The sequence below is a fragment of the Pithys albifrons genome, chromosome 11, assembly GCF_047495875.1.
Source record: "Pithys albifrons albifrons isolate INPA30051 chromosome 11, PitAlb_v1, whole genome shotgun sequence".
Classification (NCBI taxonomy): Eukaryota; Metazoa; Chordata; class Aves; order Passeriformes; family Thamnophilidae; genus Pithys; species Pithys albifrons.
The window spans coordinates 10,653,923-10,673,749 of NC_092468.1; the positions used below are offsets into that span (position 1 = coordinate 10,653,923).

The 19,827-nt window shown below is 41.1% G+C and overlaps 1 protein-coding gene across 1 annotated transcript; it reads left to right on the top strand.

Annotated features, from left to right (window-relative positions):
• Nucleotides 1-8,796: 8,796 nt before the first annotated feature.
• On the top strand, nucleotides 8,797-10,946 carry CCL20 (C-C motif chemokine ligand 20). Its single transcript, XM_071566573.1, has 4 exons — nucleotides 8,797-8,942; nucleotides 9,169-9,283; nucleotides 10,049-10,126; nucleotides 10,427-10,946. The coding sequence occupies exons 1-4, from the start codon at nucleotides 8,861-8,863 to the stop codon at nucleotides 10,452-10,454; spliced, it is 303 nt and encodes a 100-aa protein (XP_071422674.1). The 5' UTR covers nucleotides 8,797-8,860; the 3' UTR covers nucleotides 10,455-10,946.
• The last annotated feature ends 8,881 nt before the right edge of the window (nucleotides 10,947-19,827 follow it).

A 19,827-nucleotide genomic window follows, 5' to 3' on the forward strand; every position in this document is an offset into this window, starting at 1 on the left:
TTTGTGCCAGACTCAGATTACCCCCATGACAGCTTTGAGCTCCCCATGGTGAATGACCCAGCCAAGGTCCATGAATATTCACTCTTTCTGATTTTTTTAAGTAGAAATGAAAAAAACCCTCATCTTTTTAGGTCCGTGCAATCATTGTTCCACATGATAACAAAAAATGTGCAACAATCATGCTTTTAGGAGATGAGGAAGTGAATAAAAAAATCTATTAAGCATCACCTTTAGAATTTGGAGGGGACTCCTGTTAGAAATGGATGTGTGTGGTATGATTATTCCACCACCAATAAACCTCTCCTATCTCCAGATTTGGTGTTTGATAATTGGACCTGGTGACTTTGACATCGTGTCTGCAGTTTTTTTAAGGTTGCCATAGAATCCACAGTCTTTGGCTGTACTCTAGTCCTTGACTGCATACTTTTAAAATCTCCAGTTAAGTAATGAAAAGGAAATGATACAGGTCAAAGAAATCTCCCTTGAATAGGTTAATACTTGTATTTACTAATGTCATTCACTGTGGATTGCCAAAGAGGAATGAGAGTTAAAACCTGAAAGGATTTTTAATTAATCTTCTGTGCTGAAAGATCACTTTCCATGTTGAAAGAACACTTTCCAAGGCGTGTTCCCTTGTACACTTATCCCACAGGCCTCCCACTACTGGCAGAGTGTGCTCTGTCGTCATGGATGGATGTCTCATTTCAGAAATGCAAATTTGTATTTGCCCAACGTGTGTATGTTGGAAGTTTCAGCTCAGCACCTCCTCTTTACCTTTATTTTATACCCTCAGGGTCTGTCTCATTACAGACACTATGGGAGACTTTGAATCATTGCAACAGCCCAAGTGGTGCAAAGTCCTGCTGGAGGAGCATTTGTCACATTTTGACAAGTGCTCATAACTAGCTGGCTGCTTCATTTAATGCTAAGTCACTAAAGGCATTTGAGACAGACTTAAGATAAATGCTTCATGCTGCTAATCTTTGCTTGAAAGTAAGAATTCCTGTACTCAAAATGCCCTGAGTTTTTCAAATATCTTGATGTCTTGCCGGCTCAGAAGTGTTTGGATCATAGAGTTTTTGTTTGTTTCTTTGTTTGTCATCAACAGTGTATTAGGTTTTATCCCTTTCATAAAAAATTTATTCTTGGTGGTCCAAGTTTTTCTCCATGGGCCTCCATCTTGCTGTGAGTCCTTTCAAAGGCAGAGCAGCCAGAGTGAATGTGTCATACCTTGTAGCTCTGCCCCAGTTCGCATAGGTTGTGTACAAACATGAATAAAAAATGGACCAGTCTCTTATCTCAGGAGGGCTGAGCCTACTTACTTGAGGAGCAGATGTTCTGATAAAACACAGTTCACTTTGGAAGAGCAGATTTCTGTCAAGACCATATTGCTTGACTTAAAACATCTTTTCTGGTTTAAAACATCTTTTCTGGCTTAAAACAGCTTTTCTGGCTCTGGCTCTTGCCTTGCTGTTTACGGAGCTCCTAAGGTTTGTGAGCACAGTTGGTGGTTGGGAACAGCACCTTCCCACGAAGCCCAGCCAAGGGCCCAACCACCAGGGCAGGGCTGGGGCTCACTGTAGATGTCCAGGCTAGCAATAATTAAGAAAGACTTTGAAAATGGGGACAAGCAAGACAATGCTTAAAGCAGCCAAAGGAAACCTTATAAAAGAGAGGAAAAATGATCCTGGCAGGTGTTTCGCTAACAGGACCTAGGGAAAGGCTGACTTTGTTAGGGCCCACAAATGTCTGTTGTAGAAATCAAGAGATGAGGACTAAGGTCCAGAAAAGGGGTGGTAGGAGGATAAGAAAGTCAGTTATCTCAGTTGTATTATACAAAAGAACTTGTAAGAGTCAGGAGAGAAGGACCCAGGGATGTGGTGGTGTGGTTTCCTTGGGAAAAGGGCAGGACTCTTGGACAGAGGGAGTCTGAGCCAGTTGGTTTGGGAAACTGTGGTTTAAATCTCCTCACAGGAAAGTCCCTATAACGTAACTATGTAGTGCTGGAAAGCTGCAGTGATTGCAGCACTTGTCTTGAGAAGGCCTGGGACCATGGCTACTCTGCCAGGCTGCATGAGACAGCCACTCCACTATGTTAACCAACAGCTTTTAAAAACAATTTTGTTTGGAGTTTTGTTTGGCAACCTGAAATAAGCTGGTATTACTGGATATTTTTAAGCTGGTCTTCCAGTAATGCCTGACAAAACACCGGCTTGTTAATCAAGTGCAAGGTAATCCAGACTGAGCACATGTACTATATGTCAGGTGTGACTTAGTAAAACCTTCAGTCAATTAGTTTTCTTGGTAAACCTGAAACTTTACCACTTCATGTTACTTAGTTCTCCTTTCTTCTCTTTATTTCATAAGGTTTGTTTTATTTGCTTTAGGTCTACTTGAGGAAGCAAATGTATAACACAAGGAAAAAATCAGCTTCATATTTTCTAAATTATTCTCTTCTAATTTTATACAAAACCATGTTTCAATTGAATTCATTAATAGTTTCAGCCCACCTAATACTGCATTTTAACAAAAATTTTAAATCCTATATTTTTTTCCCCTAACTCTACTCTTGTCTATTAATTTTCAAGATCTGGCAAAAGTCATGTATATCTCTGTCATAATTTCCAAGGACTATCACCTTTTCCTCCTATTTCTGAAGTACTTTTTAAAGTGCATTTGTTAGTACTGGAAAAGGTTTTGATGTTCAGGCTGTGGATTTGAACTGCAGCCATTCTCCTTCTCCAGATCTTCCCTGGGGTCTGTACATCTCGGGGGAACTCTGAGCTGAGTTCCAGCAGTGGAGCAGCAGTGACTGCCTTGTGCACAGGGGACCAGGCAAGGGCTGGAGGGAACCGGAAGCCTCAGGCTCAGTTTCAGTGTGGTTGCATTACCACTCTAATGCTGAAAAGTTGCTAATAGCTTTTTTTCGGTGAATATTTCAGAATGTTAAACACATTATTAGTTAGTTACATGAAGTAGTAATGTGTTTAACATCCTTACATTAAAATAATTATTTGCATTAATTACTTAATTACATTAATACTTTTTGTGAGCAGGTTTATTTTGTCTGCAAATGACACTTGATGGTCTCAGTCCCTTGCAGGAGATAGTGTATTGTCTTAAGTGATTCCTTCCCTTCTTTCCCACCTTTGTAGAAGTCATGCAGAAAATCAGCACTTCTTGACTTCTTTAATAATCAGAAATGTATTGGTCAATATATTCCTGTCGTCGTGTTTATTATGGCTAAAGGCAAATACAAATTTAAATTGGCAGAGAAACAGAGCCATAATAAAACCTAGAGATCAGCTTGGCAAGCAGCTTTTAATTGTTTCTTCTTTTGACTATATGGTGGATTAACCCTGACTGGATGCCAGGTGTCCACCAAAGCCTCTCTATCACACCTCTCCTCAGCTGGATAGAGGAGAGATAATACAAGGAAAGGTTCCTGGGTCAAAATAAGAGCAGGGAGAAGTCACTCACCAATTGCCAACATGGGCAAAACAGACTCAGCCTGGGGAAATTAGTTTAATTTATCACCAATCAAATCAGTGTAGAATAATGACAAATAAGACCAAATCTTAAAGCACTTTCCCTCCACACCTCCCTTCTTCCTGGGCTTAACTTTACTCCTGATTTTCTCTACCTCCTCCCCCCCAGCAGCACAGGGGGATGGGAATGGGGGTTTTGGTCAGTTTATCACATGCTACCTCTGCTGTTCCTTCCTCCTCATGGGCAGAACTCCTCACACTCATTCCCTGCTCCAGCATGGGCTCCTCTCTCCATGGGGCCACAGGTCCTGCCGGGAGCCTGCTGCAGCATGGGCTTCCCAAGAGGTCACAGCCTCCTTTGGACATCCCCCTGCTGCAATGTGGGGTCCTCCAGGGGCTGCAGGTGGATCTCTGCTCCCCCATGGACCTCCATGGGCTGCAGGGGCACAGCTGCCTCACCACGGTCTGCACCACAGACTGCAGGGGAATCTCAGCTCTGGCATCTGAAGCACATTTTCCCCCTCCTTCTGCACTGACCTTGGGGTCTGCAGAGTGCTTTCTCTCACATATCCTCACTCCTCTATCTGTCTGCAGTCACACAGGGATTTTTCCCCTTCCTAAATACTTTATCCCAGAGGTGCTGCCCCTGTTAGTGTTTGGGGTCTCTCTGGTCCATTGATAAGTCCCTCTTTGGAGCCAAATGGCACTGTCTCTGTCAGACATAGGAGAAGATTCTAGCAGCTTCTCAGAGAAGCCATCCTTGTTGCCTGTCTACTACCAAAACCCTGCTATTCAAATCCAATAAAGACTATTTTTTCCATCCTTCTTTCCAATTACAAGCTTTGCTTTCAACTTTGAGATGTCCATTTCTGTGAAAAGGTGGTTGGCTATCCCCAAGGGCTGTGGACAGGGTAGAGTTAACTGAGAAGGAGAGAAATCTGCCCTCAGAACACTGAGTACCTGTAGCAGCAAGCAACCAGCAGTGCTAGGATGGATGCTGGGATGTTCACAGCAGGTGTACCAGTCTCCTCATAACCTGCACTTTCAATAGATGGGAGGTTAATTTCTCCCAATAGGCATATGATTTGTCCATAATTGCATCAAAACAACATCATTCAGTAACATTTCTAGACCTGCAACTTAAGAAGTGTAATGTGTAATTAGTGAAAATTAGCTCCTTCCTTCAGATAATGATTTTGTCAGCCACACATACTCTGAACGGCATGAAATCACTGGATTGCATCACAGCCTCTAAAGCTCCAGAGATATTGAGCAAGTTACCTCTGGAACTTTTGTGCTTGGGACTTACTATCTGTTTAATCATCAGGGATTGTGCAATGATTAAATCCCCACATTTGGCCACAATCCTTTCAACTAGTGCCTCCTCATGCCTTCTGCTCTGTCAAAGGAGTCCCAAACCACTGGAAAATACAGAAGGGAATTTCCCCTGTTTGGTTCTGTTTTTCCTGATTGATCAACTGTATTGCTGTAATGCTTTATTTTCAGCAGTTCAGACAAGGTAATAATATGCAATAAAACAACATCTCTTTGTGTGGATGAACAAACATGGAAATTATGGTTAACTGCCAGTCCATTAGAAGTGTCAATATGTTTCTCATTGTAGAATACAGGTAAAGATGCAGACGGTAGCCAACATCCAAGTAGGTACGATATGTTTTAGGCCTTCTTATTGTACTCTTTCATGTTTAATATTAGACTTAAAGTTACTATAAGCTGTAGTCTATCAATCAAATAGTTAATAATTATAAAATTCCTTCTCTGTCTTTCTCTTCAGAAGTTAATGGAGTGTTTTAAGCCTTGCATCTGCAGGATTGTTTTAGGAGCTGCATGGTCAAACAGATTACCATTGTGGGTCTACAGTTTCAAAGCATTTCAAGCTGTTTTCCAAATCATGTACAGTTCTAAATTCCTGGTGTGCATATAGCTTCTTATATGCAGGATTCTGGATGAAAACCTACATAGCTTTATTGACACAACTCCATGTGTACCTGGAAACTTTGTGGTCTGCCTCTGTCCTTCTCCACGATGGTCAGAGCAATGAGCCAAGCCCATCCCCCCAAAAATAATGCCATTTTTCCACTGGTATAGAAGTATTTATCAAGGCTGAACTATTAAGTCCCTTCAGCACTTCAGACTTTCAGCAGGTACTTCTGTGAGTAGAAGTCCTTTGGGATAAAAGAGGGGAAGCATATTTCCAGGATGGAGCAGCCCAGAGACCTTGTTCCCTCTGGCCCCTGGAACAACAGGAGTGAAAGTTCAGGAGACACTGAACACTGTCAGTCTGTGTTTTGGGGTTTTCTCTTATTGTGAGTGCAACATCAGGGAGGGACAGCAAGGTTTATGGGGTAATCAGAGGAGGGGCAACAGGAGCGAGGGAAGCTGAGAAGCTTACAGCGAAGTCAAATCAGGAAGACAAGAAAATAAAAGGAGAGCTAAAGGTGACATGCAAAAAAATAATGTGGGCTCAATCATGGCTTAGAAAGGAACACAAGATTAAGGTCATGCTCAGAGAAGGGCCACATCCAGCTGAGGTCTGAGTGTCTGCAAGAGTATTCAAACTAGGCTCCCACATCCTCTCCTGGGCAAGCTGTCCCAGTGCTTCAGCTGTTTGCTGTGGAGAGGGGGTTTCCCTGTGGCCAATGGGAATTTCCTTTTTCACCACTTGGGGCTGATGCCACTTTGGCCCTTCCCCTCTGAGGAGACTCTGAGCACAGCCCTGCCCACGCAGCCTTGCAGGGCAGGGCATTGTTGGGCTCCCAGACCTGGTGGCCCCCTCTTTGACTTCTCCATGTGCAGCCTTTGGATTACAGAGGTATTAAGACACTAAACTATTGGCCTGGCAGGGACCACCTGCAACCGACCCATGGACCGGCTTGGAGGTGCCACTGGCCCAGTCTTGCCTGTGGCAGTCCCCGGCCAGCCCATATGGCCCTGCTTGGTCATGCAGCTGCTCAGGGAAACCAGGCTGGAAGTCTGGTTGGGTCAGGGTGGACAACAGTCACATGTCCTTGTTTCCAGGGAATAATGAATAACCACTTCTCTTGAACACATAAGCACCTCTGTGTTTCTACATTTTTTTGCCTCCCATTTGCATTGTGGGATTGAAAAGTGATAGACTGATAAGATACAATGATGTGTCATGATATGACTAGCAGAGCTTTCTTCGGCGGCTTGCAATAAAACTTTCAGCTTTGTTTTTTAATTACTTTATGCAAATAAACTGAAGATACTTGGCCCACACTAAGGACAAACAAAAGGACAGCACTTCTGAAGCTGGAGTTCTCCTTGCAGTTTATATTCTAAATCTTCACCTAATTCCATGAATCAAACAAGCATCAGTTAAAAGGAGCACCATGAGCACTAGTCCAGCTGTGACACAAGGCACATTGCCAGCCATGGCCATTGGTGGGGTGACAGAAACTGTTTGAGGTCAGGAGTATGGGGTGAGCACTGCCTTCATGGTGTCCCTGCTCTGGTGTCCAAACTGTTGGTGCTTAGGTGGGAGTGTCAAAGCTTGGATGAGAAGATTCTGTCTAAAAAGCACTGAATGGAGAAGAAATAGAGCTGTAGAGGCAGAAGGAGACTTGAGATGCAAGGCCACCTCCACGCAGAGAACAGTATGGCCTAGGAAACACATAAGAAACACCAAAGTTGGGTATAGGTGTAATAGATTTGGGATCCATGAAATCTGAATGTAAAGGAAAAAACTATTGAGCCAAACTGTCCTATTTTCAGGTGTTACCATTCTAGTTAGGAACTTTTGAGACATTGCCTAATGTGGACAGATACCCCTTAAAACCATGCAGAAATAGCTGCATACTGAGAGCACTGATCTTGATGTATTTTTTATGGTATTTCACTATGATCCATGAACAGTTACAAAAAGCAGCATACATGAGGGCAGGGGTTCTGTGTTTGCCTCCTCCCCTGTCCTTGGGCCAGTGGCTGTGGCTCTGCAGAGAAGCATCTCCAGCATGCGTGTTGCCATGCACACTGCAAAGCTGTTCATGTGTATCCCAGCCATACAAGCTTCCCTAAATTTTGGCTAATATATATTATAGAAATTATTTTCTCTGAATAACAATCTGTTCTAGAGTTCAAGCTGTTTACGTTTCTAGAAAGAAATAGCAGAAACTCATCCTTCGAAAGTGGTACGGGCAGTCTGTGAAGGATGACCATGTCCCTGAGCATACCTTTGGAGCATTACCTTAGGAGAAAAAGAAACCACTTAAAGCTCAGGTTACTCTGTAAGTACCTAGAGCTGGTAGCAGCTCCTGTGTACACTGGCTGACCAGGACAGGGCCTGCAGCCAACCCATTAGCTTCACACAGATGCTCAAACAGCATGGGAAAGCACCGTCCTTCAGCAGCAGCTCACACAGTTTACTTGCAGTGGTGACAGAGCCCCTCCCCGGGGCTTTCTCCAGAGCCATGTGAGGCAATTTTAAGATTGTTTTTTTTGTTGTTGTTGAATGTTCAGGAATCACAATACTCAGGTAGTTTGGGTCAGGAAAGCAACAGCTACCATTTAGGAAGCAGCATTAATGTGTTTTGTACAGCACAGATTCAGTGGAAAATATAGACCCTATTTCAAGTTGCTTTTAAGCTAACTCTGTTTTAGATTAAATAGTTCAGATATGTAACACATGGGCAGAAAGTGATGGCAAGGAATTCATGGTAAAGGAAACTAAAGAAACCTATTTTCCATGAATACTCAATGTTGCTCACATGTCCTTGCCAATACTACAGTCTAGATTTCAGAAAGCAGTAATCTGCAAAGCCTGATGTTACTGTGTCAGCCAACCAATAAATATTAATGTAGTGCTTTGGTATCACTGCAGCTGGTGACCCAGCTCCTGTGAGCATGACGTCCTGAAACGAATCTGGCTGGGCCGGCCCACGTCCCTCGGCCCCCAGCCTGGGTTTATTAAACTAGAGCACAGCAGACACAGTTTCTGTAGGTAACACTGAGAGTTACCTACATTTGACTTCCCTCATTTCACAACCCACACTCCTACCCTAAAACTATACGTGCTTCACCCACAGAACCATTACCTCACAGCCTTTTATTTCCTTTTCTTTGAGACTGAATACATTAAGCTACTTTAAAAAAAAAAAAAAGTATTCCCCAGTACACTGTTATCTACAGTACCAGGAAGGTGTGTGGGGCCAAATCAGGCACCATGGAAATTGCCGTGGGGAAACCCGCTAATGACAGTGGAACCCGCCCGCATGTGAATTCCCGCGGCTCCTGCTGGCTCTTTATAAGCAGGTGGAGGTGCGGCAGGGCTGGCAGGACAGGCAGCGGCAGCCGAGCACTCTCTGGAGTACAGCTGTGTGTGTGCAGCAGGAATGGCTGGCGTGAGCAGCAAGAGCATGGTCCTATTTTCCCTGCTGGGGCTCCTGGCGCTGCTCCTGTGCGGCACCTCCGAAGGTGAGTGAACGCCGCCGTTCTGCCCCGGGAAGCGGCTCTGGCGCTGCTCTCAGCTGGCACCAGGAGCACGGGGAGGTGGAAGGGAATGGTTTCAGAAAAATATGCTCCTTATCCTCCTCTTCTCTCAAGAGTGACCTGGATAGTTGGGGGGCTGAACAGCAAGTACCCAGACAGCACTTCAGCTTGGGCCAAATGGGTCTTATTTCCTTGTTTTCCTTCCTTGCAGCACAGAGCAATCAGGATTGCTGCCTGTCTTACACCAAAGTGCGTCTGCCCCGGTGGGCCCTGAAGGGTTACACTGAACAGCTCTCCAGTGAAGTCTGTGACATCCCTGCCATCATGTAAGTTACTTTTCCAAACAACCTCTAGTTTTTTCTGACGTGTTAACCTTAGGATGTCTGTTTGGGCAGAAACACTGATTTGAATGTTATAATGTTATGGTTTTTCTTGCTTTATCCAAAAGCTAAGTTACCTGAATAAATTGTATACAGTACCTGTAAACAAAACACAGACTCTAGTTGATAGGGACTGATAGCTCATGGGGCAGTCTAGAATGTAAATAATAAATCTGACTGTTTAGGAATCAGCTGTGCAAAGGCATGTCTCGTCTCCAGTTGAGCGCCACTCTAGTCAACACAAGGTTTCCCTTGCCAAGAGCTGTTAGCAGACACATTAGTGTCAATAGTTCTCCTAATTCACAGAGATCGGATTTCCTTTTCCACAAGGTTTTGGCCCTCCTAGATCTTGATCTGTCACCTTAACTTGGCAGCAACTGATCTCCTTACCCTAACAAATTATTTCTGGTATCCAGCAAAGGTCTTTGTCTCAATAGATGAAATAAATTGAACACAACTGTATGGTGCAAAAATTGATCCCTGAGACTGAAACAGCCATTACATTTGAATTTCATTAGGTGTTCCTTTTTGTTCAAATATTGGAGGAGTTTGGAATAACCCATATATAAGTGGCATTTACAAAAGCAGTTGCAATTGTTCATTATTTAGACTAACTACAACACCTGTTTTTGACAAAATGCATCTTCATAATATTTGCTAGCAGAGATTTATAATGATTTACTGGTTTCTTCATCATTATTTCTTTTTCAGTTTCCACACCAACAGTGGGCTGAAGGCGTGTGTAAATCCTAAGGAAGGCTGGGTGAAGAAACATCTTCTTTTCCTGAGGTAGGAATCTAAAGATTTAAATACTGCTAGGCTGAGGAAAACAGGGCATGTATGAAAGCCTGTTTCTTAAGTCTTCTGAATGCCACTTCTGATGGTATTGATGAACACATTTGTCTTTCCATCTCCTGTCAGAACTGGCAACTCCTTTTTAGAGTCTTCTCAGGAGTAGTCATGTCACATGTCCCATTTTCTGCCTGTTCTCTCAGAGAAGAGAAACATACAAACATATAAAAAGAGAAACATATAACTGACCTATGGCTGGGATCTTTATTTATGTGTGTTCTCTCTTTCTTTCAACAGCCACAAGCTCAAAAGGATGTCAGTCTGATATGGTTTCCAGCAGGGAACTAAACACAGACATGTCTGAAGAGCCAGTGGGTTCAACCTCTCCGTTGAGATCATCTTGTACACTGCTGTGTGCTTATTCACCTCCAACTCAGGCTTCTTTTGAACCACTGATCTACTCCAGTTGATTCATATTGCATCGCTGTTTTGCTTGAATTAAGCATTTTCTTACAGTTTCTATTTTTAATAATATGTGTGTGTTACTAATATGACAGGATACTATTTAGTAAAGACTAACTTAAGCTGTTGTACAGAATGTAAATTTTATCAAGTTTATTGCATGTTATTTTTGTTTTGTTCCCCCTGTGTAAAGCAGGTTATTTATTCTGTTTATTTTATTACAGTCTTGTGCCAAAATATTTTCCTTTAGCTGTAGTTGGCATTATAATACTTCTTGAGCTATTGTTAAACAAAGTCTGCCTGAGGAAAAAAGATGGAAATTGGAGTTTAAAAAAAATAAATGTTAAAATTGGCACTTTTTGTGTGATATATTTTTTTCATTGAAAAATATGCCTTCCCCTTGAAATTAATCCCTTTGCTTATGAGCCTCTGGCTGAAACAATTACACAAGTGTGTTGACACCTGTTAAAGCCACTTTCCACCTTGCTCATTTTGTTTGCCCTAGGGTTAGCTATGACCTCTACAGGATACAATTCCTTCCTTACCCCCAGACAACTGCTATATATCAAGCTCTTGCTTAACACAAAACCCTGTTTTAGCTCAGTTTGATCTTAACTGGACTTGAGAGACTTTCTTTTACCAGTTTCTTTATTTATTCAGAAGGAAACTTACACATGCTGTCACTAGGCAAGCTTCTACCCTGTCCACTGAGGATAGATTAGGGTATCACAGTCTGCTCTCAGTTGAAAGGTCTCTCTATAGGAGAAATCTGCGGTGCTTTTCTGTTCTTTTTGTATTTCCTCTGGTATCCTATGGCTTTCAGCATAATGAAGTTTTTCTGATGAGGGATGTCTTGATGGAGGTCAGCGATGCCTGAGAGAAGTAATGGAACTTCATGGAATGTAGGAGATGGGTGCAGGTTGAATGGGAAAGGCTGCTCAGCATTTTATGTACTATTACATGGCCAGTGTGACCTTCAGGGACGTGACCATGTAGGTTGTCTAAGTGTAGCCTCCTCACTGTCAGCACTGGAGTCTTACAGATAAATTTACACCTTGACTTTTGGTACCTTTTAGTCATAGAGATACAAGCATTAATTTTAATTTAAATTAAAAATATTTTGGTGCCCTTGAAAGAGGAGGGAGCAAGATTATTTAGCTTTAATTTCCAGCAGGTGAGGATATTGAGGATATCAGGTGAGAAAATCACAGATTCTCAGGGAGGAGTAATTACCCAGCACCTTCCCTGGGTTTTCCCCTAACTTCTGGGCAGAGCTCTGCCTCATACCTGCGAGAACTAGTGTGGACTCCTATTTGGGCTCCAAGACTTCATAGGTTAAATCAGATACTAACAAACTGGTATAGACAAGAAGAATAAGTTTGTGTTAGGAGTGTCAGAGGGTGGAGTTCCTCAAGCCCACCTTGGGAACATTGTGTGCATTGGTGGAGATCTCAGGAGCCAGAGCTGTGATGAACCTGGTGCAGAAAACTCTGGAGATTGGGCCAGTGAATTCAAAGCAGGGGAGAAAAATAAGAAAGTGAAGATAAATATGTGGAATTATGTGGGTGATTCTTTACTCCTTAGTTGGGCCTGTTATAAAGTTTGTTATTGCTTCTGTAACTCATCCTTCCTCTGCTAATCCATGGTTGCTTTGCTACAAAACTCCCTATGCTTCACCCATAGAGTTAAGACTTGCAGGATTTCTTTTTTGTTCCTCTTATTTTGGTTGATTTTTTTAATAACCAACCTCTTTTGAAGAAAAAAAATTGAAAATATTTGTTTCTATGCTCAATATTAGAAGTTGATAAGGTTGTTATGTTACTAGTACAAAAGTCCATGTAAAAATAACATGTCCCTTCCTGAATTCCTAAGGATACAAATAGGTATCATAAGTGAATGCTGCATCTCTGAAATCATCGGATCAGAGGCATGTTTACCTTAAAGGGTCAGTTAAAAGTTCTGACAGCTTTGTAAATCAAGACCATTTAAAGGAAAACCTGAATCCTGATTACTTTGATGGGACTGTTTTGCACCTGTGTAGATGAGTTTCTTTTTCTTCTCTATCCTTGGCCTTCAGCTCCTTGATCAGCATGTGCAATTTTGTTGAATAATTTGAGATGCACAATTAGATGATGATGATTATTTGGAGACTTTTCCCCTTTCATTTATATAATTTTTCAAAAAAATTTTTTTTTCAAAATGCTGAAGCTTTTTATTACATCTTGGATATCATTTGGGAAGTGTGTTTAAGAGCTTTCCCATCGAAGTCTCGGCACAACTTCACACTTCAGTTTCAAAGTCTCCTGCTTGCACTCTATTGAGACCAGTCCTCAATGGTTCTTGTGCCAGCTGAAGTACTACTATTGAATCCTATTTGTATATATTCTTTGTGTGATTTTTGTTTGTTTATTTTTGATTGGTTTATTTATCTATTTTTTGCTTCTTTTTTCATTCCTTTCCCCCCCCCCCCCCTAAAGCAATGGCACACCATTCTCAATCAGGAAACTGCAGCATTTTTGTTAGGCTTTTTCAAATACTTTCTGATCACATATGGAATCGTAATTATGTTTATTAATTTCTTAATAAATGTTTAATCCCACTCCTCCACAATGCAACAAAATAACTCAACATTGAATGGACAGTGATTTTTGAAAGGAATAGCAAAACTGCTGATTTAATTTTGCTGTTAGAATATAAAACCTGCCACATTTCACCTGCTGGCCAAGTACTAAGAAGTTATTTGCTGCACTGCTCTAGGCTATCAGCTCAAGACTTTTTCTTGTTCCTCATCTGTTTTTACCACCTTCCACGCAAAGGGGAGATGTAAAGCACATACAAATGCAAGAGACAGGTGTGTGAAGGTCCTTAGCCTGAGGTGTGCATGTTTTCAAGTGTATTTGAAACCCAAGCACTACTGGGTATGCTTAGTGTCAATGGCACTTTTAGTTCCTTTAAAGGCATGTTGATAATCAGTCAGTTATTTTCAATTAGCATTGCAACAAGCCTGACCACTCCTGATGCACTCAGCTGTAATTTTGTTGAGAATTGAATCAGGGAACTCCTGAACCAAGAAGGGCTTTAGGCTCATGACACTGTCACTTGATTTCAATGGCATCCATCTAAGTGGATAAACATCAAACCACTATAGATGGATCAATTTTCACAAGCCTCCTCTGTGCTGAGCTCAGCTGTGTTACACCCTGGCAGTCTTGTTCCAAATACAAGGCTACAGGCAACATCTTTTGCCAAAATATGAATCGTAAAAGAACCTTTTAGTCTCCAGACTAAACCCAGTGCATTGTGCATGCTAACTTTACTAAGCAATTATGGTTGTATGACTGTACATAGATGAAAACTCTGATCTGTGTTCCCATGATCTTGTGGTTGCTCTGTTCTGGGAGGTGTCAGCCTTAACTGTGCATTGTTGCAGTCCTAACTCTGTAAAGGCTTTTAAATTGCTGTGTTTCTTCCTCCTGCATTTCCACCTGCAGATAACTTCCAGCCAAAGCTCTCCTAGAGTTGCTATTGTTGAACACTTAAATACAACATGCAAGAGGTGCAGTCCTGTGGCTGCTGTTATACATTAACCACAGTAGCTCGTGTAGCTGCTACCATAAATAAATCCAGGCACTTGTTTAATAGTCTTTGAGCTTCCTTGAATTGATAGCATTTTTCAAAGATTATGCAATCCAAATTGCATGTTAAATGTAAAAGCAGCAGATGAAATTTAGAATACTGTGTGATTAGAATGGGAATATGTCATGGGAAAAGTAGAGACTAAAGTACTACTGTTAATTCTTATTAATTTGCAACAGCATTTCTGTAGTTTTGCTTCTGTGACTTCACTTATACCCCTAAAATAAAGTAACAATTTTATTTGTAAGCAAAAAGCAAGATATCAAATATCCTTTTCTGTTAGCTGACACTTGGTAAGACATACTTATTGGAAGAGTGAGGGAGAGAGAGAAAATGGCTTCTGAAAATGGGAACAGTGTGGCCCAGGACATGGGTTTCCTGGTGAGAAAGCCTGAATGACAGGGTCCGTGTGACAGACAGCTACAGGATAAAGCAGCTTAGGAAACATGAAACACTGAAATACTGCAGTTGGGCTACCATCATGAGTGAAGCCATGTACTAGAGTGTACAAGACAGAGCACAAAGCCTTTCTAATTTCTTAGCCAAACTTTAGGTACTGTTGTGATTCAAGCTGTAACTCTCTTCTCTCCTGGCAACATGCCCATAAGCAAAGGCAAACATTTATGTGTAGGCAAAAATGTTATGTGTAGGATGGTCTAGTACAACAAGTACTTGACTCATTGTCCTTTATCATCTTTTGGATGATAAAATTCAGTCAAAACATATATTGTTCTTGAAGGAACATGGCTTGCAAGGGGGATAAACTCTGTACCAAGAATTCATACACACAAATATTGAGGTGACAGCAGATGGCATCCTTAGGTACCCAGGGCAGAGAAACATTGCCATCTGTTAGGAGCTACAGACTCACAGCTAGGGGGAGCAGATAGAAAGGTGCTACACACTGGCTGATCAAGCCATCTGATTAGAGTTGTGCCAGTGACATGGGTTCAAGTTAGTGGTCCAATTTGCAGTAATACTGTCAATTACCATGTCAAGATTAAATTACTAATTAATATCCTTGCAGAATCATTGGTGAGGCACAAAGCTGGTGATAACACTATAAACTTACAAAGTAGAAAAATGGGACTTTGAGAATGATAGGTTTAATTTGGCAGATAAATCAAGGTGTAGAGCAACTTCAACTGTTCCGCCAAATGTGGCAATATCTCACATATGAATAATCTTTGTTATATAGCTGTATTTAGGGAATAGAAATCAAAATATTCATGTAAAAGTTTGTCATGCATATCTGAAATATAATAATAGTTTAGCCAAATGCCTTACTACAGTGATTTCTTTTTATAAATGCACATTTAATAGAGCTGGTTCCTAAAGATGATTATGGGTTCCTTTGAGCATGTGAATGTTTCATGTTTTTATGACTAGGAATAATGGTCAAAATGTCTTTCAGAGATGATGCAAATCTCAAAGAGTTGCTCACACTATAGCATCCTCCAAATTTAGAATCACAGAATAGTAGAAAATGTAGAAAACATAATGGTTTTGGCATTATAAAAATGAAACATAAATTCACAAAAGAGCTTTGGTTTTTTAAATTAAAAACAATGGTGAGATGAACAAAATTCTACTTATTGAAGCTGAATTTTCTAAAATGAAGTGGTTGTCACTACTTAAGTTATTCAATTCTTTTGTACACTCACTAGAAATCCTGTTATTCGTCAAGAGTTTTCTTCTCCCAACTCACGGTTTGACCCAATTGTGTGTTATGTATGTGTAGAAGAGCTCCTCTATTTTTCTCACTAGGTGCATCTAGAAAACTCACAGTCTTTCATCTTGCAGCTCAGACAATCTGACCACAGAATATTTGCGTAATTCCTCCATCCCACCAGCTTTGCCTGGATGATGCAGAGCTCTACTTAATCAAAAGGTCTTCAGCACCCCATGGTCTGGGCCATGGAAAGAAAGTTTAAAGGCACTTTCAAGTTCTTCTCAGAAATGGCAGGATAAGTATTTCTTATTGGGTTTTTTGTGTTGAGGATTTTTTGTTGTCAGGTCAACTCATCAGCCTGGTGAGTTTAAGAGGAAAGACTCTTCCTTAAAAAGTGGACAAGTAAGGATGTATGGAATTGCCTGACTGCAGGGGATGTGCAAGCAGTTTGTCAGAAATTGAAGGTGGAAGAAAAGAGCAAAGAAGAGACTGTTCCTTTTCACTACTCATTATTGTCTCACTGTGGGTGAACAGCACATCCATTTGTTTGAACAGAAATTTTTAGGTGACACACTTCCTTGGAAAATTGCAACTAGGAATAATTTTCTTAATTTTAGATTTTTAAATTGATGAAAACAGCCACGCAAAGATGAAAACAATCTTTTGGAAAGAGAACACTTTGTCTGTTCTGTAACACACTGTCATTTTTTTCTCTTAGTATAACTCTTACCTAGAAAACAGTAAACTCCCTGAAGATCATGTTCCTCATACAAGTAATAGAGTTTTAACAATTTTCATGGCTGTGGCACAATGATTAGCACTGGAAATAACAGAGCAGAAGTGAGAAGGAGCTCTATCAATGCACAGAGACTATGTTTATGATTGAGTCTGTTTGGGCAAGAGGAAGCAAGTTATCTATGCCAGAATAAAACAACATTGAAAATACCTTATGTAAACCCATTTAATTCACCAAGCAGGAACAAGGAACTGTCAGAGCACAGTCCTTTTACATTTGACAGACCTGACAATTATGAGAAGGGACAGCACACAAAAACTCCCCTTAGTAAAAATTCACTGCACCCAATACTGACATAACAGAAATAGGATGTGGCTTTCTACATCTTTCCCTTAACTCACACTATTCTTGGGCTGGCCTTTCTGATTGAGTTCAGCATACCACAGATTGACCTACTTCAGAACAAACAAGTGGGTCATGATACAAGTTTAAATCAGGCTGCAAGCATATTTGAGTCAGAAATACTTGCTTCTTGTTTTCCTTGGGATGGTACATTGGCTCAAGAAAAGATTTTCAGAATCCGTGTGGGCAGGAAGAATCCAGGGTTCTCAAAAGCAAGCTCCTCATTGTTAACTGCATTGATTTAGCTTCACATTGACTGACACAGTTTTCTCCAGCACTGTAGATAAGGGTATATTGCAGCCTTTCAAAGGCACTTAAACATAGACTGATGAGGTTTATAGTATCTTAAGTTTCTGCCACTCCTGGAAGCTGTTGACATAAGCAAAAATGTACAGGGAGCAACTGATATCTTGTGGGGTGATATCACCAATACTTTTCATCTCTGTACATAAAAACTCATTATCTCATCATGGTTGTATGTCTCAGCATTTTTTTTTCCAGTGTAGACAGTTTTTAACTCCCTATAGTGTACATTCTTTGAAGCTGGGCTTTCATGATTCAGATGCTGTGTGCAGTTTTTAGATACTAAAAAAATATCAGGGCAACAGTTTTGCCCCATAGTATGAAAATTTTTCTTCTAAAATCATACACTAGTTGCTCATTTCCATGAACTTCATGAAGAGTTGAATTTCTGCTTAACAGTGAAGGTTTAATGGTATGGACATCTGCTCAGTCTGCTGTATCATCAGAATCCCTGCTTGGCTAGTGGTAAGTAGTAATAGTAACTCCTTCACTCCCTCACCACCATTTTACCTTTTCTGCCTAAAGCCTTCTCAGGTAATCCTACCTGTCCCACAACTCTGTTTCTGTTTTGTCATAGACAAAGTCACTATATATGTATTTTACATTCAGGCATGCTCTGGGTAACACGCTGGGAAAAGTTTTGTCTCAGCATAGTGTTAGCTCCTTGTCCCCTACTCAGGTGGTCAGTGATTTTTAATAGCTACTATACAGGAATGGAGCAAACAAGGCCATTATGTCAGTGCCTCTTTGGGTCAGCATGGACAGCAGGCACAAAGCTTAGAGGGATTACCTTCTTTCTGACTCCACTGCTCCCTAATCTGAGGCTTAGAGAAGCAAGGAAAGGAGGTGAGAGAAGAGGCTTGATTTGACTTCTTATTTTCCAGTGTCATTATTGCTTCTTAATTCCAGGTGATGACACACTGTGAGGCGTCCATGTTCCGATGGAGATTTACTGCAAGAAAGTGCGGGGACAACCTGATGAACGGGTACTGACGTCATGGTCTTTCCACTTCCCTCTACCCTGTTTTGACTGGACCTGCATTTCCTTTAGTGTCTCATGAAAAACAAACCAAAAAAACCTGTTGGTATAATATATGGAAAACCTTGAAACAATGATTGCTCAAGAATATCGTAATAATTGATTCAATGATGCAAACAGAAGCACAGAAGTGGAGAGATGCTTAATATGTAAGTTATAGTGGAACTGCAGACACTGTGTATTAACGCTCTAGAGAAGTATTAAGTCTTTAAATTTGACTAAAAATATTAAATGTAGCTCTTCCAGTTGGTGTTAAGTAAAACTGAAGGTACCAGAAAACCTTCATCAATCCATGTTTATGATGAACAGACTAAGTGTTAATGTAGGGAGCAGTGTCCATGCCTTGTTCATTGTTCACATAAATTAAAAGAGCAGAAAAATATTTATATTCTGAAATTGTAAGCTGTGTGGATACAAATCACGCTAAACAAATACAAGAAGTTGTTAAGAAACTGGAGACCACCACAACTTGGGGTTGTTCAAAGAATTATTTTTGAATAGGCTTGATCCAAGTATGTGAATTTAGCTAGAAGGTTGTTCAGACTGTTTTCAATAAAAATATTTCTTATCTGCTTCAAGACTTACCACATGCAAACAAGACAAAACATTTAAACAAACAAGAATGAAAAACTCAGAGACCACTTTGTCCCCCAGCCATGTTCTGAAGTAAGTTTGGAAGTGGCCATTGTATTTTACTTCCTGGCTTTCAAAAACCAAAGGACTGTCTTCAAAGTGAAGCTGTAGGGAGCCATATGGGTGTTCTTGGAAAAGTCACGTATTATTAAACACTGAGTGGGACTGTGTTCTATTGATCCATTGTCAACAATTTGGGCTGTGAGATTGGTTAAATGAAAATGTGTTTACTGCTTCCCTCTATTGATGTTCTACAGTCATTTCAGTATAAAGTTCGGCTCAAATATTTAGCTCTACCATTAATCTCTTAATGAGTCTGTGTTGGTTATCTCTTTTCAATCACATTTTTTCCTCTGTCTTTGATTAAATGCTTGACCAGAGAAGGGCAATGGAGCTGGTGAGGGATCTGGGGCCCAAGTCTGATGAGGAGCAACTGAGGGAGATGTGGGTGTTTGGTCTGCAGGAAAGTGTTCCCTGAAAGGAGGTTCTAGCAGGATGTGGTCCCTTTTCCCGAGTAACAACTGACAAGATGTGGAAATGGCCTCCAGGTGTGCCATGGGGGAGGTTACATTTGGCATGAAATAAAACATCCCAGAATGAGTGGTCAGGCACTGAACAGCCAGCCCAGGGAATGGGGGAATCACTACCCTGGCAGTGTTGGAGAGGTGTGTGGATGTGGCCCTCGGAGTGCGAGTTAATGGCTGGACACAACCATGGTAAGGCCCTTTACAGCCTTAATGACTCTATAGTTCTAAACCGTGTTTTCACACTCACATTGCAGTCATGACTTTATTGGCTGAAAAACTAAGCAATTT

Coding starts and splice junctions, on each gene's coding strand:
- CCL20 (XM_071566573.1), top strand. CDS start 8,861: ATGGCTGGCGTGAGCAGCAAGAGCATGGTCCTATTTTCCCTGCTGGGG. Junction 8,943..9,168: donor CCTGTGCGGCACCTCCGAAG/GTGAGTGAACGC, acceptor CCTTCCTTGCAG/CACAGAGCAATCAGGATTGC. Junction 9,284..10,048: donor TGTGACATCCCTGCCATCAT/GTAAGTTACTTT, acceptor TTTCTTTTTCAG/TTTCCACACCAACAGTGGGC.